Source organism: Euprymna scolopes, chromosome 29, assembly GCF_053919585.1.
Source record: "Euprymna scolopes isolate OS-2025 chromosome 29, ASM5391958v1, whole genome shotgun sequence".
In the NCBI taxonomy this organism is placed as follows: domain Eukaryota; kingdom Metazoa; phylum Mollusca; class Cephalopoda; order Sepiida; family Sepiolidae; genus Euprymna; species Euprymna scolopes.
In genome coordinates this window covers 5278813-5306741 of record NC_136510.1, presented here as the reverse complement: position 1 = coordinate 5306741, position 27929 = coordinate 5278813, and the positions used below count along the sequence as shown (strand labels likewise).

General features: G+C 33.3%; 1 protein-coding gene across 3 annotated transcripts in view; it reads left to right on the top strand.

The window, feature by feature from the left end:
- Nucleotides 1-27929, top strand: part of LOC145252464 (protein bicaudal C homolog 1-B-like) — a 481249-nt gene that overhangs the window by 335351 nt on the left and 117969 nt on the right. For all 3 annotated transcript variants that reach the window (XM_080111880.1, XM_080111881.1, XM_080111882.1), the window contains one exon: nucleotides 3320-3363. In XM_080111880.1, the coding sequence (XP_079968006.1) occupies nucleotides 3320-3363 (44 nt within the window). The remainder of the gene's footprint in view (nucleotides 1-3319; nucleotides 3364-27929) is intronic.

Sequence of the window (27929 nt, the reverse complement as noted above, 5' to 3'; positions counted from 1 at the left end):
GAGTGGCTTTGGTTAGTGTTGTTTCATTAATAAAAAAAAACTGAATTCATAAAACAGCCTCTTTATGTGAGGCTTTCTTTTCTGAAAGCGCTCTATTATTAATTTCATTGATGGCCCTTTTCTTCATTTGTATGATTTTTGGTTTGTACTGATCATATTTGTTAGCTGTATTTGGTCTGTTGTATTTTGTTTTTGATTTTTCTTACAAAGGAATCACCACTTATCGATGCCCGAGGATGTCGAGGATAAGTGTTAATTAATGTCAGCAGGTCAGCGAGACAACACCGTAATGATAGGTAGTGGTGAGAATTGAATAGAAATTTGATTATTGAAGAGGACGGTTCGACAAGAACTTGTTTACATTGAACTTGAAAACGACCATGTTGTAATCAGTTGGAAAGCAGTCCCGCAGTATAGTGTTCCACAGGTGGCAGTTCTAGGAAAGAAACATTGTTCATGGAATTTGCTTTTAGTTTTTGGCACAGATAGACAGTAGGGAAAATTGTTGGTAGTGTTTGTAGCTAGACGGGTGTTTGTTGTGAATGTTTTGCAGGGGAAGTGCATAGATTGAAACTCAGTTACGCATTTACCATGAAAAAAAGATGGTATCTGATTGCTAATTCGAAAGGTATCGGGGGGGGGGTCAATGTCAGTAATAGAATAAACTGATTTTTACAAAATGAATGAAATTTCCCGCCAAAATGTCTGCCGAAAATATCGAAGAACTCCAGTTTTTATATATTATTTAATTGGAATTCATTATTGAGATGAGTATTATTTATTAATTTTTATTTATTGTGGACTATTATCCTCATCTTTATTAGTTGTTGTTTCACGACATTTCCGCCAACTATTGCTCTGGCCTTCGTCAGGTGGTAACCGCGACGGGATAGGAACTCCGAATCTCCTATCTGCATTCTCAGCAATTACTGCCTTCCATAGTTGTTGTCGTCTCACCACGTTTTTGGCCAAGTAAGCCTCTGGCCGGCTTTGGGGTAGGATTGAAACCGCTATCTTCAGACAATCATAACCTGAAACCGTAGAGATTCAACGTCTCTATCCACTGCGGTTTCAATCCTACCCAAAGCCGGTCAGAGGTTTACTTGGCCAAAACGTGGTGAGACGACAGCAACTATGGAAGGCAGTAATTGCTGAGGATACAATGAGGAGATTTTTTTTTTTTTTTTTTACACATTGGTCACCACTTATCAAGGCCCGGAAGCCACTCGGGGATAAGGGTTATTGCAAGTACATTACGTTAGTGTGGAGATTTGATGAAGTGTTTACTTAAGGGGGTGGTTCATTAGGAATTTGTTAACATTGGACTTGAAGATTTGGATTTCCTACCCATTGCGGTTACCACCTGACGAAAGCCAGAGGAATAGGTGGTCGAAACGTCGTTAAACAACAACTAAAAAGATGAGGATAACAGTCCGCAATAAATAAAAATCCACAGTCCTTACTTGACTCCCAGCCCCAGTGATGGATTCCAAATGAACTAAAAGTATAAGGGACGTTCCAAAAAATAATGCATCGTTTCCAAATGAACCCTAAGTGTTACCAGATCAGGCTGTCTGAAGATATTGGCTTCATGAGACAAAATGCACCTAACATTGATGCTTTTTTGTTTTTCTATTCCCTTTTGCAAAACTTAATTATGTCCTGCAAAACCATAAACGAAAACAACAACCCACCTTCCCCCCTCTTTCCTTTTCTCTTTCTCTCTCCCTCACTTCTCGACTGATTTCCTTATTTAAAATGTACCAAACATTAACGCTAAAACTTTTTCCCTCTCTCATTGCAAAATGTACGCATGTTCTGCAGGGAACAAAAACACCAAAATCCGCGACAAGACAACTAGTAATTGAAGATAAAAATAAGAATAAAATCCTTCTACAAAACCAAACTCCATAAATAAATATTTGAAAATATAAAGAACTTGAAGTATAAAACTTGTTCTAAAATTATTGGATTCGGCATTAAATAACCTGAAAAGTTTTTAACTGAAAAAGTTGAAGAGACACGAAGATGGGAGTAGTGCCATTAAAACGAGCAAACTTTTCTGCTCAAGAATGTATTTTTCTACATAGTCGGCACTATTCTCAAGGCACTTTTGCCAGGGATGAACAGTGGCTGTCCATGGGCGTTCTGAGTATGCTTTGTCACTCAAGTCTTCCATTCTGAAATCGACAAACCCATCTTCTGACTGTGCTGACTGCATCAACTTCACAAATGGTTAACAGACGTTGGTGAATGTTGACCGATCCAAATTTTTCTGCAGGGAGAAAGTTACTGACACATCTGATTTTGATGCACGTCCATGGCAGGGGTTGCTTTCTTAGAGTTTATACCATCAATATCTGCAACAGAGGGATGAAACTTTTAAGTCATGAATGCATCACAATAATGCAATTTGCAATTCCCTCTGATCCATTCGGGTAGAACAAAAAAAATAGGAGGCATTACTTTTAAAATGCCTCTCGTATTAAGATTTTCACTAACCATAGACATCAATTTTCCCTACTGTCTATCTGTGCCAAAAACTAAATGCAAATTCCATGAACAATGTTTCTTTCCTAGAACTGCCACCTGTGGAACACTATACTGTGGAACTGCTTTCCAACTGATTACAACATGGTCGTTTTCAAGTTCAATGTAAACAAGTTCTTGTTGAATCGTCCTCTTCAATAATCAAATTTCTATTCAATTCTCACCACTACCTATCATTACGGTGTTGTCTCACTGACCTTCTGGTCCTGGATATGACCTTAAACTATATCCAGTGGTGAGGCCCCAGCTTGCGGGCTTTGGGGAGTGTGGAGCCACCCTTTAATTACCATTGCTCCTAGGTCCACTCTGACCCGGAGTGGTAGTACCTGTTAGGGTTCCAACTATGGGTTAAATAGAAACCGACTTGAAAACAACAAATATATTCTACTAAAAAATTTTTCTTCAAAATCTTTGGATTCGGCATTAAATAACCCGAAAAGGGTTGATATGCCGTAAAACAAAAACAACCAACCAACCAACCACTGACCTTCTGCCATTAATTAACACTTATCCTCGAATGGCCTTCGGGCATCGATAAGTGGTGATGCCTTTGTAAGAAAAATCAAAAACAAAATACAACAGACCAAACACAGCTAAACAAATATGATCAGTACAAACCAGTTCAAGTCACAAATTAAAACACAATGAGAGGATCGAACGGAAGATATGCAGGTGTGATTTGTTTGAATTATTGAACCAAACATGTTTGGATGATGAAACGCTACACAAATATTAAGATATTTTTATAGATTTTCTTTCTTTCTTTTAGGACATGGGGAAATGTGCGAGTCTGCCGAGGAATTTTTTAAAAGGGTAAGTTAAATTTTTTTTTCAATTGACTTTCTGTTTAAGCTGCGGATGTATTCTTGCACGCAAAGTAGATGATAACAATAATAACGCAGTTCGTCCGATTATTTACTCCCTCCGATATTTCCTGTCGTTTATTGCATGCTTCCGACCTTCAAAATTTGATTTCCAGAAATTGTTGTGCACTTTGTACGAAAAAGGTCATGACATGGGCTACAACGATCAGCTGACGTCACTGATGTCTGCGCAAAATACTAGCCAGATTACCTACCAAATTGATATGGTTGAATTTCACAAGAGGGAGGGGGTACTTATTTTTTGTTTTTAATTTAAAAAAAATGGTTAGCATTGCTATTGATTTGATATTTTTTTAAACATGATAATAAAAGATGTGACTGTAACAATATCTTAGGAACTACTTCCTTACACTCACATGATATAACCGAAACTTTTGGGTATTTCTTAATGCACATGTGAAACTCACTGATTGTATCTCTCTCATATATACGAGGTACCTTCAATAAGTTTCCAGACTTTTATCCTATGGGCACTTTTATTGATCGTACACACATGAAACTCTAGTCCCTTTTAAAGTAATCTCCTTTGGCTGCAATGCATTTATTGTACCATTTTAACAATTTTGGAAGGCCCCCTAGAAGTCTTTTTGTGTGAGCATATCAATGACACTGTCACAACCTCTTTCATCTCAATTGCCTCTACGGTTTTCCTTAAGCTTAGGGAATAACCAAAAGTCAAAATTCTGGACTACAGGGAGGGTGAGGAACTGTCGCAGTGGATAGGGACGTTGGATCTCTACAGTTCCAAGTGAGCATTGTCTGAAGATAGCGGTTTCAATCCTACCCAAAGCTGGTCAAAACATGGTGAGATGACAACAACTATGGAAGGCAGTAATTGCTAAAGATGCAGTTAGGAGATTCGGAGTTCCTATCCTATCGCGGTTACCACCTGACGAAGGCCAGAGAAATAGTTAAACGAAACATTGTGAAACAACTAAAAAGATGAGGATAATAGTCCGCAATAAATAAATTAAAAATTTTCCGTATTTGAAGATTAACCTTTTCAAATCATAAAATTTAAAAACCTAAATTTATATATATATATATATATATATATATATATATGTATATATGTATATGTGTATAATAAAAATTACGGAGATGAATACATTTATTATTACGTCTTATCTTTATATTAGAACATATGGAAATAAGAAACTCGGTATACTAGATAGAGCAATTAAAAAACAAGAAAAAATTGTTAATGTTAAGTTGTCCCTTAGTTACCATTCTTTGGCCTGGAGCGGTAATACCTGCTATGGCATCTGGTGCTACCAAATCAGGCTGTCTAAAGATATTGGCTTCCTGATCAAATGTGCACCAAATATTGTTTTTTTTTTTTTTTTTTTCATTCTCTTTGCAAAACGCAATCATGTTTTGCAAAGTTTAAAAAGAAAACATTTTACTTCTACAAAACAATTAAGATTTTTTGTGTTTTTCATATTTTTTTTAAACAAAAATTTAACGAAAAACATGTATTATTCATGTATTATTCCTTTTTTTTTTTTTTTGCATGTTTTTCACGTATTATATATATATATATATATATATATATATATATATATATATTTTTGCATTTTTTCTTGGTTTTTGTAACTAATGTAAAGTAAATTTCTTTTTGTTATTTTTTTTTTCTTTTCATGAACAATTTTTTTCCTGGAGGGTGGGGCTGGACAACGCTTTTAAAAAATTTTTTTTTAATTAAGACAACCGGGGATATTCCTTTAGGATTTCATTTTTGTACAGCGCTTAATTCATTGTTTTTTGGGGTTTTTTTTTTTTTTTTTTTTCAATATTTTCCCCAACAATCATCTGCTCCTTTGGCTGGTCAGATTACAGTGAAGCCTGAGCAAAGCCGAGCTGACGGCTCTGGTTCAAATTCTGCACAAGTATCACAAAAACTAAACAAACGGCCTTTTTTTTTTTTTTGCTGTTTCTAACAATATTGTTTCATTATCAGATTTCTCTTGCTCCCCTCTCCTGTTTTTTTTTGCATTTACCAACCGACCGTGAAATGAAACATCTCCAGTCTCTTTTATCCGGTCCCCCTCGGGGAAATAAGGCCAACTGCTGTATGACTCCTACAAACATGACCTTGGACAATTTCAAAAGATCCTTAAGAACACATGTCTGAAAAGAAATCCACAATTGTTTGACATTATTAACAACTACTCTGTCTTTCCGGTCTTTCCTTTTTTGGTGAAATAAACAAAAATTGAATTTATCTCATCCTTCTTTGCCATCAATCTGTGACAATGCTTACGAACTTAATGTTTATCTCATTGCACTTGAAGTACATATCCCTCTGAGTAACCGGCAAGCCACAAAATCTCACCCCTTTACTGTTGAGGCCCCTAGATACCAGAAAGCCTTCTACTCTAATAGTTTCTTCCCTCAGATTGCAAGACTTTGGAATTCCCTCACTATTTCCTGCTTTCCTGACTGTATTAACCTGTAGAAGTCTAAATGTAATGTGAACAGTCATCTTACTTCTCAACTCCTCAGAGTCCCCTATTAGACACAATCCAAAATAGTAACCCCCCTTATGTTCCAAGTGGCAATATGTCTTGTTTGGGGTGAAAAAAATCGAAAGAACAATCTTATTGCATTGAACCGTTATCATCATTAATTCATTCCTCCCATTTTCCGTCCTTTCCAAGATTGTCGTCGCAAAAAGTGCACTGCTTTGCTATTTCAAGTGCTACCACATTTTTTTTAATTTAAAAAAAATTTTTTTTTATCCTATTTTCACCCCAAACAAGGCACAATTACACTTTGATGTAGGGGGCTACTATCAGGGACATAAGTTTCAGGAATACCATGTAGGGAGTTGAGCAGCAAGATGTCTGTTCACATTACGCTTGAACCCCCGCATGTCAGTACAGTCGGGGAAGCAGAATCCCGGAAGGGAGTTCCAAAGTCTAGCAGTTCTGGGGAAGAAACTATTGGAGTAGAAGGCTTTATTACATCTAGGAATATCTATTGTGTAGGGGTGTGATTTTGCTGCTTGTCAGGGGTATTTATGTCAAGAGGATACAAGTGCTTGTAGCTCGTTGGACCATTCATCACTAAAATACTTGTAGAATAGGCAGAGGGATGCAACATTTTATCGATGAGACAGAGGTTGAAGCTTAGATAACAGTTCAGGACCTATCAGCTTGGCGACTCTCTTTTGAACCCTATCCAGGAGTGAGAGATTAGCAGCAGATGCACCAGCTCAAATGTGACAACAATACTCTATATATGGGCGAATGGTGGCCTTATAGAGACACAGGATGCTTTCAGGTGTAAGTAGCTTTCTATTTCTAGCACGGTAGAGAGAGCCCACCTTCCTTGCAGCAGCCATGGCAATGCCCTCAATGTATCTGTTCCAACTCATGTTCCCTGTGAACGTTAAGCTGAGGAGTTTAAAAGAAGTACTTTCAGGTAATGTATTTTTAGCCATTACTATTGGTGGTAGAGAAGGTTTCTCGTAATTATTGAAGGAAACAAGCTTAGTCTATGCAGCATTGAATGTGACAATCCATTTATGTCCCCATTCCACTACAGATTGGAGGTCATCCTCTAGTGTTTCTGCCATTTCCTTAGATATGTGTTCATTTGTTTTCCTGTCGTGCCTGTTATAGAGTTTAGTGTCATCAGCAAATATACCCATCTCGGAGACAATTTTATCAGGGAGTTATTTATGAATATCAGGAATAATAAAAGGTTCAAAGATAGACCCCTGAAGTACTCCCACATTTATATCATATTGTTTAGATGTATGACCGTCGAGGACAACCTGAATTCTTCTCTTAAGAAGGATTTAAATATGATCTGATTATCTTGAGAAAACCATTTTGACATACCCTGTCAGAAGCCTTAGATATATCTAGGGCTACCACTCTACCCTCCCCTGCTTTGTTCAGTGTATGGTATATGCGTTCAGAGATTAGTTAGGATATCTGCTGTAGAATGGGCTTGCCTAAATCCATATTGTTGGTCGGTTAGAAGTTTAGTAGCTGTAAGGTGATGGACTAGAGCTTGGTTAATTAAGGATTCAAATATTTTGGTGAAAAGTGGGAGGAGGCTATTTATTTATTTGCTTCTCCACTGAGCAAATTAGGCACAAGGCCGTTTTTTAGTGTGGGGAGGAAAAACCAGCTCCCCCAAGGGGGCTCTCTGGCAGGGTCCAAAATTAGCAATTGTCTGATATGAAGGGTTTCCCCATCATTGAGCAAACTAATTGACTTAAAAAGTAATTGTCCGATATGAAGGGTTGCCCCCACATTGACCAGAACTGATTACTTCCTTTTCTGCTCTTGGCCCGAAGGCCAAGAACAGCCTCTGCGCCTCTTTCAACAGAATTCTTGAAAACAGGTACCACAGAAGCAGTCAAGAAAGCAAGATTTGCTAAGGCATTTGTTATAATGTTTAGAGAGAACTGGAGCAAACTCAGCAGAGCATTTTTGTTATAGTACAGCCGGGATGAGATCAGGTCCACATGCTTTTGAGGTGTTAAGGTTTTTTATGATATCATGCACCTGAAAGGGGTGATTTTCAGATCCTCTAGTGTGGCGTATATCTGCAAAGGAAAGTCAGGGAGGGAATGGTTTGCTGGGTCCAATGTGGAGTTGGAGGCAAACCGGCTGGCAAGCATGTTAACCTTCTTGGTTGCTGTGCAAACAACCTCATGATTGTTGGATAGTGGGGGAATTGTTGATTGCCCATTATTTACTACACTGTTGTAAATTTTCTAAAAATCATGGATTCCTAATTTCTGTGCCTCGATGCATTTTCTGGTGATTTCGGTATACTCCCTCTTAGCTGTTGCTATTTTATTCTCACAGTTACTTCTAGCTTCTATAAACTTCTGTTTGTTAGGTATGGACTTCTGTCAGTTAAATCTGCGGTACGCATGCTACCTTTGAGCAGAAAAAGCAGCTTAGTCGTACTAGCATTAAATGTTATCATCCATTTGCGGCCCCATTTCATATCATTTTCTAATGATTCTGCTATTGTCTTAGATTTATGTACATCCTCACGCATATTATCGAGGATTGTATCATCAGCAAATATATCCGTCTTGGACACACCATTATCAGGGAGGTCGTTTATAAATATCAAGAATAATAGTGGTCTAAGAATCAACCCCTAAGAAGGATCTAATTATACGTCCGGTTATACTGTACGATTTAATTTTCATTACTAACCCTTTATGCCAGTTCAAAAAGATGTACCGAAAGAAAGTTACATCGGCTGAAATGTTATGCGAACAATATCCACGTCCAAAAAATATTAATTATTTTTTTATTTGAAATTTTATTTAATTCTTTAGATTTTTTATTTTATTTATTTATTTTTTTACGTGAACTCTTTATAAATTATTTTAGCAAGATTTTCTTAATAAAATGTTATCGTAATTTTTTTTAATGCTTTTCTAGTGAATTATTTTAGCAGCAGACTTTTTTTACCTACAAATTCTGTTTTTTATAAATATTTTGTTTCACTTTTCCTGGACAAGCCCCTGTTTTCTTCAGACTCTTAAACAAATGGAAATATTGGAAAAAAAAAAAAAAAGAAAAAATAGATTTTTTTTTTACTCCCGAAACAGTTGGAGACATGGAACCAATTTTATTTTTCTTTTAAAACGTAAAACAAAAAGACACTAAATAAAAAGACACTTCTCTGCAATCTTTTGGTTATAGTCAACTAAAGTCCCCCTACAATTTCTGCGAGGCTGTTACTGGAATCAGTGAGGACTCAGAATAATCCTTTTTGGTTTTTTTTATTAGAAATATTTTCCATTACGAAATCATGTAAACAGCATTTGTATTGTAAAGTGATTTACTGAAATTGAAAAAAAAAAAGCAAATTATTGAAAATTATAAAAATAGATAAAACAAAACTAAAATACATTTGCTTTGACATTAGTGAATCAATTGGGAATATTGTTGTATTGGATACGTTTTTGTTATGATGTTTGATTTATAAAAACCTTATTTCATAAACATTTTTATTAAACAAGTTCAATAAAGAGTTTTATTAAAAACAACAAAAAAAATTCATTTCATAAACATTCTTATTATAAAAGTGCAAATAAAGATTAATTTTGTTAGTTTTATAATTTTGTCATTTTTTATTTGTGTGATTTTCAAAAATTTGCTTTTTTATTTCAATAAATTTAATCAACTTTAAAAGAATAAATGAGCCCATTTTCTGGAAACACGTATGACAGAACGGATTAGCATATGAAACTTTTGGTTTTAAACCTATAACAGTCAATAAGATAGGGGAAAATCGACATTACTTTATTATATAAGTTATAATATATATATATATATATATATATATATATATATATATATATATAATGAAATAAGAATTACAATTAAGTTTACCAAGATAATCCAAGATGGCAAATCTAAGGTATATTATAAATATTAAAGAGTTAATTTTTATAAAGTAATCTCAACCAGATGTAAAAGCACAATAAAACAAAATAGGAAATAGAGCTTATAATAAACTTTTAATAATATTATTTGAACTCATTCCCTTTTTTCCTTGTACCCATTTGTGAATTATTACATGGAATTCTGCCTTTTGGATTACTTTGAACCATCTTCCATTTATGCAATTCCTTTGGATTTTACTTGTGGAAATGGAAATTTAATCAACTTTTTTGGATTTTACCGCTATTTTACCCTTCACCAGACTATCCATTCACGTGAAATCACCTTTTTCTTCCCTCTATTCCCTCTGCTTCACTATTTTTTACCAAGTAAGATCTATGACTTACTTGTAGTTTCATTAAATACTTTTGCAAGTAAAATCCGATCCCGCATTTTGCTAATCCCTACCCTCGGATGAGAAGGAAAGTATTTCTTTGAAACTCCGCGGATTAAGGGCTATCCACTTATTTTGTGCTTCTTTTTTAAAATTAAATATGTTTTTAACTCTTTTTTAAAGTGTTTTTTTAACATGTTTTATTAAGTACTTGTTCTTGTGTGTGTGTGTGTGTGTGTGTGTGTGTGTGTGTGTGTGTGTGTGTGTGTGTGTGTGTGTGTGTATAGTAGTGCTGGGACGATTAGTCACAACCAGAAATCAGAAAAATCAGAACTTTTTAAGGGTATCAGATTCTGAAAAAAATAGACCTATTTTCCGATGCTAAAAACGATTCTTTTGTCTTTTTTTTTTATGTGATTTTGTTTAAAACAAAATCTTCTACTGCTGTTAGTAATAATAAAATAAATCTATTCAGTGATTTTAACTATCATCATCTTACAAATGTGTTTTTACATTTGAGAAAATACCTGCACATGTCAGAATCTTTTTTTTTCCGGTAATTGGGAAAACTAACAACTCTATCGTTACATATTTAGAGATTAATAAAGAATCGGAAATTTAGTACGGAATCAGTAGTTGTATCGGAATCAGGGAAAATATTAGAATCATCCAATCACTAATATCTAGTGTTGAAAAGAAATCAGTAAAGTGCTCAGTTGTAAACGTGAGCACTAAAATATAAATTATTTATATAAAAACTGTTAATTATTTCAGAGGCATACTATGATTTAAAACCTCTCTAGCATCCACAATATGGACACTTGATGTGTCTAATATTCCCTATGAAATGAAACGGAAGGTAATTGATATGCAAAAACACTGTCCCTACTTCCAGGAATTACCAATTATGTACCAACTGCAAAAATTCAGAATCATACAGGCAATCTATAATACTTCCATTGCTGAACATTAAAAACAAGTTATTTAAACGGTGCATTAAAAACACTTTTACTTTCAAGTCAGTAGATCAAATATTTGAAGTCTGTAGATCAAAAGTTTGTTGAGTATATAGGTTGAGAAGTGTCCTAACATACACAGACATTCTCACATTATATATATATTTTGATCGTACTATTGAGTGTTATTTGTGCAACATTTCAGTTGATGTAGCCTTCGACCTTTGTCAGGCATGTTAAAGAAGCGGCTCATATGCTAAAAACAAAGATTACTAAGCAGACCAAGCGTAGAAGTCAGCAGTATATGGGAACCTCTAATTATAAAGAAAACACAATTGTACAACCCCCTCCTTCAATGGTAAAGGGGAGATAATCTATCAAACTTTATTGTAATTACCTCCCTTTGTCAACCAAGTTTTTTTTTCCACACAAATGAAAGCATGGCGAAAAAAGCAAAAACAACTCTAAGAATATAAAACCATCTATGGAGCCAGTAAATTTTTTCCTTTCTTTTCCTAGATGTTGAACAACATGCCTGACGAAGGTCGAAGGCTACATCGACCAAAATGTTGCACAAATAGCACTTAAAATAAGTACAATAGTCCAATCAAAACAAGTAATACAAACAAAGAAATTCAGAACTGTATTACTTATTTGTATAATTTTATTTTAAGAATTTCTATATATTGAAGCTCAGTCAAGATCCTCCCGTGAAAATGATGATAGAGCAGAGATAGATTTGCAACGTCTCTTCTGTAAGAAAGAGGTAGTAAGGAAGAGAAAAGGGTATCACCTACCAAATTTCGAAGTCGGTTTTGTATCCTTTCAAAGCAGGAAAGGGTTCTCTGAGCAAATCGTCCATCTTCGGATGAATTTGGCTCTTATACAATTAAAGGACTGTTTCACTAGTTAAATATCTTTTGGAAGGTGAAAAGCCAGAAGCAAAGTTTGATTTGTCAGTTTAAATACTATTTGGGTCCAACTTTTCAAAATTCTTTTTGTATACTAGCAAGGTGGTGCTGGCTTTGCCCGGTCATAAAATATGCTTAAATATGATATTTTAATTTGTTCAGATTTCGTATATATTATTACAGAGTCGTGATTTCAAATGTAAAAAATGAAGTATTTGGGTGCCATCAGCTAGAATTGAAAACGAAAGCAAAACTGTAGCATTCAAAGCTGGTGACGTTACCACTGTACCAACATGACACACACATGAACTGATGAAAAATAAACTAAGATGAATGTACAAAATGTATAACGATTTTTTTTCAATTTTGATCCCTTTTTTGACCCGTTAAAACTATTTTGACCCATAAAAGAACGATCCATAAGAAATCCAATCATTTGAGGCCTCTAGCACCACTCTGCGACTTTTAGATTCAGAAGAGATAGAATTTGAGAGTATGGAGACAGACAGACATGGTGAGTTTTATAAATTAGATTATGTTAGACTTTTTTCTGCAAAGTAAATTGTCCGCGTTGATATCTATGTATCAGAGGTTTATAAAAAAACGGTCTGTTGAATGGATGCACTTTGGCGGCCATCTTGAAATTAAAAATGTCAGCATTTCTAACATCTCCATTCACTGTCGGTTCATGCATCTATTTTTAAAACGTTTATCAGTTCTTATGTATGTAAATACTCTATCTATGAAACCGGGTTGTCGCCCTATAAATAAACTCGTACAACATTTTAGAATCCATTGTCTGTTTCACAGCTCCTTTGGAAGGGTGAACAGAGGGCAGGGAATATAGGGCAGATGTAAGGGCCAGAGTTAACAGACTCTATTTTGTGGAATTAACAAACGTACATCTTTCGTCTGAATCAATGAAGTTAGAAAGTTTCATAGACTTTCCAGTGTTCCCTTTAAGATCTTTTTCTCCCCCCCCTTTGTGTGTGTGTGTGGTTTTATTTTTCTAATGAAACTGATGAAAAGGTTATTGATATATATATATATATATATATATATATATATATATATATATATATATAAAGTTATAAAAATATATGTGTCAATTAACCTACACAGAATATTCTGCATTTCATTCTCATGAGAATTCATCAGTCAAAGAGTTGCAGTTACCGCACGTTTTTATATACGCACATCCTATTGAATTTTTAGTTAGCCAATCAGTTTCCTAGTTTCCACTGCGCCCATCCTAATCAGCCAATGGGCGGGCACTTTCAGGACAAAGGTACAGTTGACCTTAGGTTACCCCCTTCCTTTGTGTGTGTGTGTGTGTGTGTGTGTGTGTGTGTGTGTGTGTGTTTTTTCATGGGAAGTGTAGATATCTGAATAAGATGACCTATTTTCAACCTAGGTGTAGTTAAATATTAAAAAAAAAAAAAAAAAAAAAAACGACAACGACGTTAGATATGTGATTTTTTTTCTATAATTCAGATATTAATTAGTTATATAATTGATTATGTGTATGTCCTTTTATTTTTTCTTTTATTTATTTATTTTCTATTATTGTCAATTTTTAAATTATTTTATACTAGTGGGGGTTACCCGGCGTTTCACGGGTTTTTAGAGGCGTGTAAGCAAATTAATAACCCTGTTTAAATATTATAAAAACAAACAATGTTAAAACTATTTTAAAAAATCGTGAAAAAACAAAAACAATTATAAAAATGAACGTGATGCAATACGAACGGTCCGGCGGTGCCTGGATGTTTGCAAAATCCTAAACAAGTTCGAAAGGGGGATGGCTCGAACTCTATTCATTGAGGCGGAAGCGCAAAAAAAAAAAAAAAGTGATGAATTAACCCAAAAGTGAATTAGGTCAAATATCAATTCCGCAGTGAAGTTTGTTTTGGTTTAGTTTCCGTAGTCACGCATCACACTTGAATTCTAAATGAATTTTTTTGTTTTCTCGAATTCGAAATGAATTTATTTGTTTTAATTTTAATTTAAGTGTAATGCAAGTGAAATCACGATATCGTTGCGTTGTAATAATAAATGTTAAAGAATGAATTCTTTGTGTAAAAGTAAATGTTGAGTTGAAAGCACTAATAAATGAAGGTCATAGTTAGATTTCACGGTTAGAGTCGGTAAAAAGCAAAAAGAAAATAATAATAATAATCGCGTTTTCTTTTGATTTTTATTTTGATTTTTAGTTTATTATGAGAAAAACAAAGATAAAATTTTTTTTTTTTTATATTACATTTTCACCCCAAACAAGGCACATTGCCACTTTGGTGTAGGGGGCTACTATCAGGGCCAGCAACTACTGGGGCACTATGTAGGGATTTGGGCAGCAAGATGTCGGTTCACGTTACACTTGAACTTCTGCATGTCAGTAAAGTTGGGGAAGCAAGGACCTGGAATGGAATTCCAGAGTCTAGCGGTTCTGGGGAAGAAACTACTGGAGTACAAGGCTCTCTTGCATCTAGGGATCTCTACTGTGAAGGAATGGGATTTAGCTGCTTGTCGGGTTTGTCGGGGGTATTTACGTTGTGGGGGCACAAGTGTCTGCAGTTCGTCAGAGCATTCACCATTAAAATATTTGTAGAACAGGCAGAGGGATGCAACATTTCGTCGATGGGACAGAGACTGAAGCTTAGATACCAGTTCAGGGCCTATCAGATTGGCGACTCTCTTTTGAACCTTGTCTAGGAGCGAGAGACTAGTAGCAGATGCACCAGCTCAAATGTGACAACAATGCTCCATACATGGGCGAATGGTTGCCTTATAGAGGTACAGGATACTTTCAGGTGTCAGTAGTTTTCTAGCACGGTAGAGAGAGCCTACCTTCTTTGCAGCGGCCCTGGCAATGTTTTCAATGTAATTTTTCCAACTCCTGTTTCCTGTGAACGTTAGGCCAAGCAGTTTGAAAGATGTGCTCTCAGATAGGGAGTAATAAATAACCTTGTACAATTCCAAACCGGTGTTTCCTCGTACTGTTCCTTGTGAACGCATCCGCTGCGGTGTAAATGGGGAGGGGGGAAAGGAGGAATCTAATAGAGAGAAAAGATGTTGCAACTTCCATTGAATCTGACCGATTTTGGCAGTGGACTCTCTCCGGAAAAAATTGTCGAAGAACTGTAGAGGTAAGAGGCCTATAGCACATCTCAGATAATGTGCTACAGTTTGTATGCATTACATTTGCATGTAATGTCATTATTTTTAATCCTATTAAGGTCAAAGTTGGAGGGGAAAAAATGAGTTCATTTTATTAAGATAGATAGATAGAGAAGAAGAAGAGATCGCTATCCTAGAGTAAAGTTTATCCTGTGCACACAGTTATTCCCTATTTCTCTCCCACAGTTTAATAGATGTTGGGGTTCTTTAAAGTATAGGGTATTTATTTGCTCCCCCACTGAGCAAATTAGGCACAAGGCCGATTTTTAATGTGAGGAGTGAAGGGGAGATTGGGACCAACTCCCTGGTTAGTAGGGGAGCTGGATAGTGACAACTGGTATGAAGGGTTGCCCCTACATTGACCAAGGTCTTATATGTGGGGTTGGTATTTATTTGCTTCCCCACTGAGCAAATTAGGCACAAGACCGTTTTTTAATGTGGAGAGAGAGGGGATGATGGAAAAGGGGACCAGCTCCCGACAATTGATATGAAGGGTTGCCCCTACATTGACCATTGAGTCGCCCCCACATATGGTCTTTGCTTGCAGTATCTGCCGGAACAGATACTACACTTTGATCCCAGCCCAAAGGCCAAGGTATTTATTTGCTCCCCCACCGAGCAAATTAGGCACAGGGCCGATTTTTAATGTGAGGAGTGAAGGGGAAATGGGGACCAACTCCCCGGGGAGTAGGGGAGCTGGATAGTGACAATTGGTATGAAGGGTTGCCCCAACATTTACCAAGGTCTTATATGTGGGGCTGCCCCCACATATAGTCTTTGCTTGCAGTATCTGCCAGAACAAATACTACACTTTGATCTCGGCCCGAAGGCCAAGAGCAAATGAAGTAGTCATATATATATATGACTAGAATGCAGTGTTACCCAATCATAAAATGTGCTTAAATATATTTTCATTCATGCATTATATATTATATTATAGAGCAGAAAACTCCATTGATTATTGCACTGTACTTAATGATTTCAAAAGTTAAAAAAAAAAAAATGACTGAGATGCCACCAGTTAGAATTGAAACCAAAACATTTCGAACTCCAGCCTTAGTCATTACCATTCCAGCTATCACTAGATGGATAAGAAAACATTAAAATTTAATTGACTTAAATGTACTAATATATATTTACACATGCATATAAGAGCACTTTAAATTGACTTATGCCTGCCAACTGCAAATTATTTTGAAATTTCCCCCCTTAGAAGCTATTTTCATCATTAAAGATAAAATCGAATTTGTTCTACAGGTCCAAATACTCTATATATTAAGTTTCAAGTCTGTAGATCAAAATTTGATGGAGATTGTTCCTCAGACAGACAGGGTCATGCGCGCACGCGCGCACACACACACACACACACACACACACACACACACATATTTATTTCTGTGGAAATGTTTTGGTTTTTTTTCAATTGCATCTTTCATTTATAGCAATCCTTAATTTATGAATCTCAATATAATTACAGAGCATATAACAAATAAATGATAAAAGTCTATATTCCAAATTTCAAGATGTTGACCATCTTACAATTTATTAATTTAAGTACATTGACATTCACAATTTTTGGTAACGCCTGTTTTGCAGCGCAAAATCATTCATTAAATTATTATATCAATCAATGAATTTAATCTGCCCTTAACTCCTCAGAAAAAATAGCACCTATCAAGCTATTAAAAGAAAAGAAAATGCATACAGGCATGGCTACAAAATCATAATTATATATATATATATATATATATATATATATATATATATATAATTATAAGAAAATATATTAAAGCATATATTCTCTAAATAGTTTTTCACATTGTAACAAATATTAAACGCAATGAAAATATATTTTCAATATTTTCACCCTCAGAGCATGTACATCATTTGTTATCTTTCCCAAGATCAAAAGATGAAATTAATTCGCATTCATAATTTTTTATTCATTTTTTATGAAGTATCCATTACACCTGTCTCATTAAATAGCCAAAGCTGACTGAATTACTCCTCAGAGACAAACTTATTTTTCTTTAAAAAAAATTTTTTTTTATCATCTTTAAAAATAATTTTCTTTATAAAAATAAAACTACTTAATCAATTTACATGATTTTTGGTGTGTGATATTTCTATCCTGGATACATATATCATAAAGGTTTTTCTTTATTTTTGTTTTTTGTTTGTCTTAGAGAAAGGGGGGTTAGGAATTAGTACTGAAACCTCGTATGTGGAGATAGTTGGACTGGATGCCACATATGGGTTACTATTTTTGCTAGTTTTAGATCGAGCCATATTGTATAATGGTTAGTGTTCGCTACGTAACAGGCCAGAAAACTGGGTTCAAACTTTGTTTGAGTCCCTACGTTGTTGGATTGTTTGCTAAGATGAACTTTGTATGGAATGCGAGTGCAGGGCTTCTAGTTATATTTTAGCTGTATGACCAAATCAAACATTAGCCCAGATTTGCTGTTTCTCTAAAAGCTACTGTTGGAACGAACCATTTTGTTTTAGAGGCGAGGGAAGATATGGTGGTGGTTGTTTTTGTGATGCTTTGTGAAATTTCCGGAAGTCTTTAAGAGTGAATCTGTTCACTTTTCCTTCCGCTGATTTTCTCAAAATGGAAACAGCAAAAGAAAAGGTGACATGGCAGTCAGCATCAAGTTGACAAGATAATGAGGAGCAAGATATAATAAAAATAAAAATGGCGTCCAGCTTTACGCGCTTTTCTCGTTGTCTATTTCTTCTTCTTCTTCTTCTTTGCTAAATCATTTGTGTTTGTTTGTATTTAACCTATGAATGTTTAAGTGGTTAAAGATGGCAGCGTTTTCATAAATTGTTCTGTTTGGACTTTTCATATCTTTATCTTTTCTTTATTTTATTATTAGTGAAGATTATGCGTGCGTCTGTAACAAAGACTACGTCTGAGTCGGAATTTATCTTGAAAGTTGCTTAATTTCAAAACAATAAAATTTGGGGCATTTTTCAGGATACACAACAAAACGGAAAAGTCGCCAAAAAAACAAATATATAACAAATAAATGTTACCAAAGGCAAGATAAGTTATTCTTCTACCTATCTGAATAAGTTTTTTTTATGTTTTAACTTATTTTAAAGTTTTTATTTTATTCTGAAACACAAGTAGTGTTGAGTGTTATGTTGTAACACTACTTGCATTTCATGTAACAAGAAAAAATGATCAACACAAGCCGGTCCCATCATAAAAACCTTTGGAACAAAGAACTAAATATTAACACTATATTAAAACTAAATATTAACACTATATTAACACTAAATATTAACACTATATTAACACTAAATATTAACACTATATTAACACTAAATATTAACACTATATTAACACTAAATATTAACACTATATTAAAACTAAATATTAACACTATATTAAAACTAAATATTAACACTATATTAAAACTAAATATTAACACTATATTAAAACTAAATATTAACACTATATTAAAACTAAATATTAACACTATATTAAAACTAAATATTAACACTATATTAACACTAAATATTAACACTATATTAAAACTAAATATTAACCTTAGACGTGACATTCACTGTAACAGAGTTTAGAACACCTTTGCTTGGTGCGGACTTTATGGTACATTACAACCTGGCTGTCCACGTGAAGACAAGAACCCTTTCCAACAACACAGCATTCATCAGGGTCACAGGGACCCCATCATGCTTAAACACAGCTAGGATTAGCGTTGCAACACAGCACACTAGGACGATTTTACCCAACCTATTAAGCCTATTGCTGCAGGCAGACATCAGATCCAACACCACATTAAGACCATTGAACAACCAGTATATTCACAACCACAGTGACTCTTTCCATTTAAATTAGCATATGCCAAGAAAGCATTCGAGGAGATGTTGACAGACAGTCGATATGCCTCAGCACTGAATCTGTTGTGTTTCGACCAGACACTTAGGACTCAGACGAAAAAGAAACACGAACATACAAGTCGGAGAACAATAAAAGTATATTTAACTTCAAATAAATACAAATATAAAATAAGCAGGTTGCAAAACAATTGCGTTTGTGGCTTTTTAAGAAATCCAAAAAGTTCTTATTTTAACGTCTTCAGTTTGACGGCCCCATTCAAGTTCGGAAAGAAGAGAGATGAAATAATAAGTCTTTACTCCTCAGAGGTTTGAACGAAAGAGAGAGTTTAAAGGGAATCTCTAGTCCCGCTTAATAAATAGGTTGCCGTGATTGGTCGATGAGCGGCACCTTTGGCCAATGAGACGGGGCCTTATTTAAAGTGTAAGGAAAGGAAAATAGAAGACGAAAAGGGAGGTAACTCTAGTTTTTTTTTTTTTTTTTTAAATTTCGTACCCAAACCCAAAGGGGAATTTAGAATCCGCATAAATTACCAGAAACTCAATGCATCCACAGTATCCGACTAGTATCCTGTCTCACATATCCACGACTTTGTCTTAGATCTGCAGAGGGCCCGTATGTTTTCGAAAATCAACCTGATCAAAGCATATTAAGTTCAGTTGCTCCAGAGGACATACCAAAGACAGCAGTCACAACTCCTTTTGGACTGTTTTAATTCCTATAAATGCCTGTCAGACTGCGCAATGTAGACCAGACATTTCAGAGGTTGATGAAAAAAGTTCTACATGGCCTACTATACACCGTCATCCTAGTGGCCAGCAACACCTGGAACATGTTCCACCATTTAGCACATTATATCCTCTGAATCAACCTGTGAATTTAGTATGTAGAACATTGACTTTCTCGGACACAGACGCTCATAGAATCACCCCATTGCTGTATGAGATAAAAGCCATATAGGATTTCTCGATACCTACAAGCAACTTTGACGTTTCTTGAGGATAGTAAAATTTTACCACAGATTCATTTCTGGATGCTTAAACCATCCTCAACCCCTGACAAATCTTCTCCAGAGAGAAAAAAGCCATCACCCTAGAGAGTGACCAGGAGAAGGCATTCCAAGCAGCAAAACCCTCCTTAGCTAACTTCACCAAGTTAGTGCATCTCAACAAAAACACCTGGACTCAGATATACCAAATAACAGATGCCTCAAACATTGGAGCATTCTTACCTGCTAAACTGCCACTAGCTCAATCTAGATACAACACTTTATTGAAAGAACTTGATAACAATAAGGAAGAGATAACACCATTGCTGATGCCTGAATCCAACTTAACCCTTCCTGGTCTTAGCCAACACATCCCTGCAAGTGAAAGAATTTCTGACCCCTTTCAGCAACAAAAGATTGCACTGTCACTCCAGACTAGATCACTCTGAACTCTACATATCTCTAGCACTCAAAAGCCAACTCTTCAACCACCTACATGACTTGTCACATTCTAGCATGAACACTCATATCCATGATTGGATATCAGTGTGCCACCAGTGCCAGTGCTTATCGACATCGGACTCCTTACTACAGTGCCCATTGAAATCTGCCTCCTTACTGCAGTGCCCTTTGACATCCAGCGGCGAGTTCCATTTGCCCTGGACGTCCAGCTACAAGTTCCAGTGGCCCTGGACGTCCAGCTACGAGTTCCAAAATTAAATAAATGAATCAAGTAGTTGTTTTTTTTTTTTTTTTTAACTAAGAACATGAAATTTAATGAGGAAGTGAGACTGGTGTTTTGCTCAGCCATATTTAAAATTCACCACTGGTTACCCTCCCCCTTTAACAAACTATCCAGAAATAGAAATCAAAATCAGCTTTGTAATGGGTACGATTTGCTATTAATCACCAAAAATTGTAATAAACCGACTTGATCAATTTACGTGCTTTTTGGAATATCGCATTTTCGTTTCGTGACTGGTACGCGCATTATGAACATTTTTCAGTATGTTTTTGCTTTTTTAATTAGGTTGACTTCTTAATTTGCATCGAACTAAAAAAAAATCCTGTTTAACTGTGGTATCCTCATGAACACCAACAAAAAGATGGGTACCTTCATATTAACCAATTCTGGTGCCAGTCAGAGACAAGAATAAAATAAAGAAATTATCCATAATTATCTTGACTTTCTCACTAAACAACACCAAATTAAAGAGAGAAGAGAGGTAGATGGTACGAGGGTGGTGGGGTATGAGGTGACCGGGTGTCAAAATCAGGAATTTTGGGTATCTTTTCCTCTCATGAGAAGGGTGGAAGGGTGATGCTACCCCACCCCATCCTGAGGCAACTCTTACCCCACCCCATCTGCTTCTGTCTTTCCAATTTATTTTTCCTATTTGTCAGTTGTCCTTATTTCTTTGAGACTTGATTCCCAAAAAATTGTTTTGTAATTTTCTTTTGACTTTTTGTTTTGTTTTTGTTTTGTTTTTAATAATGACCTTTAATATACACAGCCTAAGCCCCCCTCCCCCCCCGAACTATTATGACCTCTAATCCAGCACTTACATTTTTTTTGTTCCCTTACTCAGCCATCTCCCCCCCCCCTCTCTCTCGTCTCTAGGGCAGAGTGTTTGTCATGAAGGAAGTATTTGGGGGAGGGAGGGGGAGGGTCTTCTAATTGGTCAAACACATTGCTTGTGTTGTTCAGTTTCCTACAAAACAGGGATGCCAATCTTGTGACCCCCAACGGTCAAAGGTTGCACGCCAAATAATGGATTATATTCTACAATCATGTATTCTTTTCTGTTGTCAGAAATTATGGAAAAAAATATCAAATGTCATTTAATTAAAAAAAAAAAATGTTTTCTGACGATATTAACGTTTCATCTTTTTTGGTGGGATATTTTGTATGTGAATCTAAAGTTTCGTGATTCAATATGTTTTCCTACGGTTATATATATATAACTACTTCATTTACTCACATAAACTTAATATACGAAAGTATAGATTTATGCATAAACTTTAAGTATTTACTTCAAAAGTGCTCAATACGTAGGTGGATACTAGAAAGCTGATTGGCTAACTAGAAATCCTCAGCATATATAAAAACAAGAAGCAACCACAGAATTCACGCATAAGCCCGACGAATCCTATAGTGGATGAAACGCAGAATATTCAGTGTAGCTTAATCGCCATATATATTTTATAAATTACTATATATATATATATATATATATATATATATATAGTATTCGGAATCAGAAAAATCAACTTTTTGGGGTATCGGAATCGGAAGAATTTGTGCCTATTTTCCAATTCCTTCAATTATCTTCTTTTTTTTTTTTTTTATTGTTTTTGATTAAAACAAAATCTTCTACTGCTGGTAGTAATGATAAAATAATATTTTTTTGATTTTTAACAATAAAAGCAAAATCTATATATCACCTCCATTTTGAGAAAATATCTGCACATTTAACGTGTTTTTATGGTAATCGAGGAAAAATAACAACTCTAGTTAAATATTTAAAGATTTATAAAGAATCGGAATCGGTAATTGTACCAGAATCTGGAATTTAGTATAAAATTATTAATTGTATTAGAATCAGGGATAAATATTGGAATACTTCCATCACTAATATATATATATATATATATATATATATATATATATATATATATATATATATATATATATATAAATATATATATATATATATATATATATATATACACTAGCAGGCAGACTCGACGTTGCCCAGGATTGAATGGGGATCAAAGAATGTTTCACACTTCCAATATTTTTTATTATCATCAAAGTTGGTGAAATCATTCACTTTTTAATTAAATCTGTTAATGTCTGCTCTAGTCGGGAACTGGTTGCGGTGCATCAGGGGGAAGCTTCACATGCCTCCCCACAGTGACTTAGTCCACAATACATTCTAGTCTGTATTGCACTGCAGAGAACTTACTGTTGATTTTATGAAATTATTTTATATATAATGGCTTGAATTAAAGTTTAAAATGCTAAAGTCAAGTATCATGGTTCAAGTGTGCACTAAACAGAAATATTTATGCATTACTGTGGCTCAGTTTGTGTAAATAGAACCCACCACCAAAAAAAAAAAGACAAATTTCATTTTTTTATGAAGGAATTAGTGTAACAAAGTGTTTTTTGTTGTTTTCATTATAGAAAAATATCCATAAGTAAATTAATAAAGAAATTAGTTCATATTTTTATTTATTTGTGGCCTGTTATCCTCATCTCCTGTAGTTGTTGTTTCACGTAAGTAAAGGTGAAATGTAAATTAGGTAGATTAAAATCCGATTGCTGCATCGGAAAGGCCAGTTAAAAATACATAATATACTTTGTTATTTTCTTTAATTTAATCCCTTTTTTAGAATTTATTAGACAAAATTTAACTTTTATTTTACCGTGCCAATAAATATGATCATCACTGTGTGTATATATATATATATATATATATATATATATATATATATATATATATATATATATATATATATACTAGCAAAAGTACCCGTCGTTGACCGAGTTCAAAAACAACCTACAGAAAATGAACTCTGATTTATGGAAGTATGATAGGTTATGAAAAGGAAGGGTTTTGTAAAGAGATAGCTTCGAATTTGGGGGTATCAAAACCAAAGCAAAATATGATGAAAGTAAAAATAAAATAGATAAACCCCATAATTTATTATACCATACCTGTTCACACTGAAATACTTATCACAATATTCTGTGGATCTATATTAAAAAACCTTGTTAAACTTTGTGACATATTTCCATTCTATGGAGGTCAGGTGCAAACGAACACCCCATAATTTTATTATACCATATTTCTTCAAACTGAAACATAATTATCAAAGTATACTTATGCAGATAGATATGAAAAATCTTTATCAAAGTTTGTGCCTATTTCCATTCTATGGAGGCCAGGCGCGAATGCAGACCCCACAATTTTATTATACCATCCCTATTTAAGTTAAAACATACTTATCAAAGTATTCTTATGTACATCTATATCAAAACCACTTGTAAACGTTTTCTTTTTAATTTTTTTTTTTCTCCATATTTTGTGGACCAGGCGCGAACGCGGACCCCACAATTTTAATGAACCACCGTTCTGCCAGATCAAACATACCCATTCCTGTGTCTCAATACATCTTCTATCATTATATGTAATCCGTTTTTTTAAAATAGTCAACCATATAGGAGCCTATTCGTGACCCCCTCCCCACACACACAGCTATATATATATATATATATATATATATATATATATATATATATATATATATATACACACACGTATGTACGTGGCTCAAAAGCTTAGGAATAAGTGTGGAGAGTTATGTTTTGTTTCGATTCTAGCTGATGGCACCCAAATCAAATATATTTTTTTAGTTTTGATTTCACTAGTATATATTAGGTTCAGTATAATAATCAATAGATAATTGTTCTATAATAATAAATACAGAATCTGTATGAATTAAACTATCATATTCAAACATATCTTACGACCAGGCAACGCCAGGTGACTTGCTAGTGTGAGTGTGTGTATATATATATATATATATATATATATATATATATATATAAGTTTCGTGATTAAATTCTGAAAAAACAACATATAGAGACATATATTCGATTTAAGAATTTATTGCTTGTCAAAAGGAATATATAGAAGGGGTTATTTTAATTTCCTTAATCCATGGATTTTCAACAATGGATCATATCATCAGAGGAAATGAAATACAGTTAGCAAAATGTTCAGCTGCGAATAACCCCTTCTATATATTCCTTTTGTCAAGCAATAAATTCTTAAATCGAATATATGTCTCTATATGTTTTTTTTTTTTTCAGAATTTAAAATTTAACCACGAAACTTATATATTGCTCTATTCTTAAATATTGAGCTTTTCCTTTTTGGCTTGGATCTTCAAGTAATATCTATCAGGATTTTTCATCTGAATTCTATCAGTGGCTTATCTCGCTTATATATATATATATATATATATATATATATATACATATATATATATATATATATATATATATATATATAGATAGATAGATGTTGTTTGTTTTTGTTTTTGCGATACGTTTTGAATGAATTCAACTATTTACCTAAATGCGAGTTGGGAATACTTTTCCCTTTAACCAGTTTGGTACCCCCACATGTGTTTCGGCATATATATTATTTTAAAAATATAATTATCCACTGACATGTGTTTCGGCATATATATTATTTTAAAAATATAATTATCCACTGACATGTGTTTCGGCATATATATTATTTTTAAAATATAATTATCCACTGACATGTGTTTCGGCATATATATTATTTTTAAAATATAATTATCCACTGACATGTGTTTCGGCATATATATTATTTTTAAAATATAATTATCCACTGACATGTGTTTCGGCATATATATTATTTTAAAAATATAATTATCCACTGACATGTGTTTCGGCATATATATTATTTTAAAAATATAATTATCCACTGACATGTGTTTCGTCTCTACAACTCATCAGTGAGATTCGAAATCGGAACCCAACAGTAATGAGCCTAAACCCCTAACCGCTCATCCATCTCGCACGACTGTTTGGATATATCGCGATTTACTTAGATGTTGTTTGTTTAGGTTTTAGCGATATGTTTTGAATGAATTCAATTATTTAGAAAGTGCATTTTTACCTAAATGCGAGTTGGGATATACTAGCAGGCCACCTGTGTGTGTGTGTGTGTGTGTACGAGAATACAGAAAGGCCAGTCGGTGTGTGCCCTTAGTTAATTGGTTGATTGCACTAATTTTCCCTTTGAAATGGAGTCCAGATAATAATTTAATACCCTTTTCATGTGATGTTGACTACAGGTCGTTAACGCCCCTACCTGCACCTGTTTTGGGGACTCAAATTTGTTAATATTAACTTTGTTAGTCAATAAAAAAAATAGATATTAACTTTGTTAGTCAATGAAAAAAATAAATATTTGTTAGTCAATGAAAAAAATAAATATTAACTTTGTTAGTCAATGAAAAAAATAAATATTTGTTAGTAAATGAAACAAATTAATATTGACTTTGTTAGTCAATCAAAAAAATGAATATTAACTTTGTTAGTTAATCAAAAAAATAAATATTTGTTAGTCAATGAAACAAATGAATATTAACTTTGTTAGTCAATCAAAAAAATAAATATCAACTTTGTTAGTCAATCAAAAAAATAAATATCAACTTTGTTAGTCAATCAAAAAATAAATATTAACTTTGTTAGTCAATCAAAAAATGAATATTAACTTTGTTAGTCAATGAAAAAAATAAATATTTGTTAGTCAATGAAACAAATAAATATTTGTTAGTCAATGAAACAAATTAATATTGACTTTGTTAGTCAATCAAAAAAATGAATATTAACTTTGTTAGTTAATCAAAAAAATAAATATTTGTTAGTCAATGAAACAAATGAATATTAACTTTGTTAGTCAATCAAAAAAATAAATATCAACTTTGTTAGTCAATCAAAAAATAAATATTAACTTTGTTAGTCAATCAAAAAATAAATATTAACTTTGTTAGTCAATCAAAAAATGAATATTAACTTTGTTAGTCAATGAAAAAAATAAATATTTGTTAGTCAATGAAAAAAATAAATATTTGTTAGTCAATGAAACAAATAAATATTTGTTAGTCAATGAAAAAAATAAATATTTGTTAGTCAATGAAACAAATAAATATTTGTTAGTCAATGAAACAAATAAATATTTGTTAGTCAATGAAAAAAATAAATATTTGTTAGTCAATGAAACAAATAAATATTTGTTAGTCAATGAAACAAATTAATATTGACTTTGTTAGTCAATCAAAAAAATGAATATTAACTTTGTTAGTTAATCAAAAAAATAAATATTTGTTAGTCAATGAAACAAATGAATATTAACTTTGTTAGTCAATCAAAAAAATAAATATCAACTTTGTTAGTCAATCAAAAAATAAATATTAACTTTGTTAGTCAATCAAAAAATAAATATTAACTTTGTTAGTCAATCAAAAAATGAATATTAACTTTGTTAGTCAATGAAAAAAATAAATATTTGTTAGTCAATGAAACAAATAAATATTTGTTAGTCAATGAAACAAATAAATATTTGTTAGTCAATCAAAAAAATGAATATTAACTTTGTTAGTCAATCAAAAAATAAATATTAACTTTGTTAGTCAATCAAAAAATGAATATTAACTTTGTTAGTCGATCAAAAAATAAATATTAACTTTGTTAGTCAATCAAAAAAATAAATATCAACTTTGTTAGTCAATCAAAAAATAAATATTAACTTTGTTAGTCAATCAAAAAATAAATATTAACTTTGTTAGTCAATCAAAAAATAAATATTAACTTTGTTAGTCAATCAAAAAATGAATATTAACTTTGTTAGTCAATCAAAAAATAAATATTAACTTTGTTAGTCAATGAAACAAATGAATATTTGTTAGTCAATGAAACAAATTAATATTGACTTTGTTAGTCAATCAAAAAAATGAATATTAACTTTGTTAGTCAATCAAAAAATGAATATTAACTTTGTTAGTCAATCAAAAAATAAATATTAACTTTGTTAGTCAATCAAAAAATAAATATTAACTTTGTTAGTCAATCAAAAAATAAATATTAACTTTGTTAGTCAATCAAAAAATGAATATTAACTTTGTTAGTCAATCAAAAAATAAATATTAACTTTGTTAGTCAATCAAAAAATAAATATTAACTTTGTTAGTCAATCAAAAAATAAATATTAACTTTGT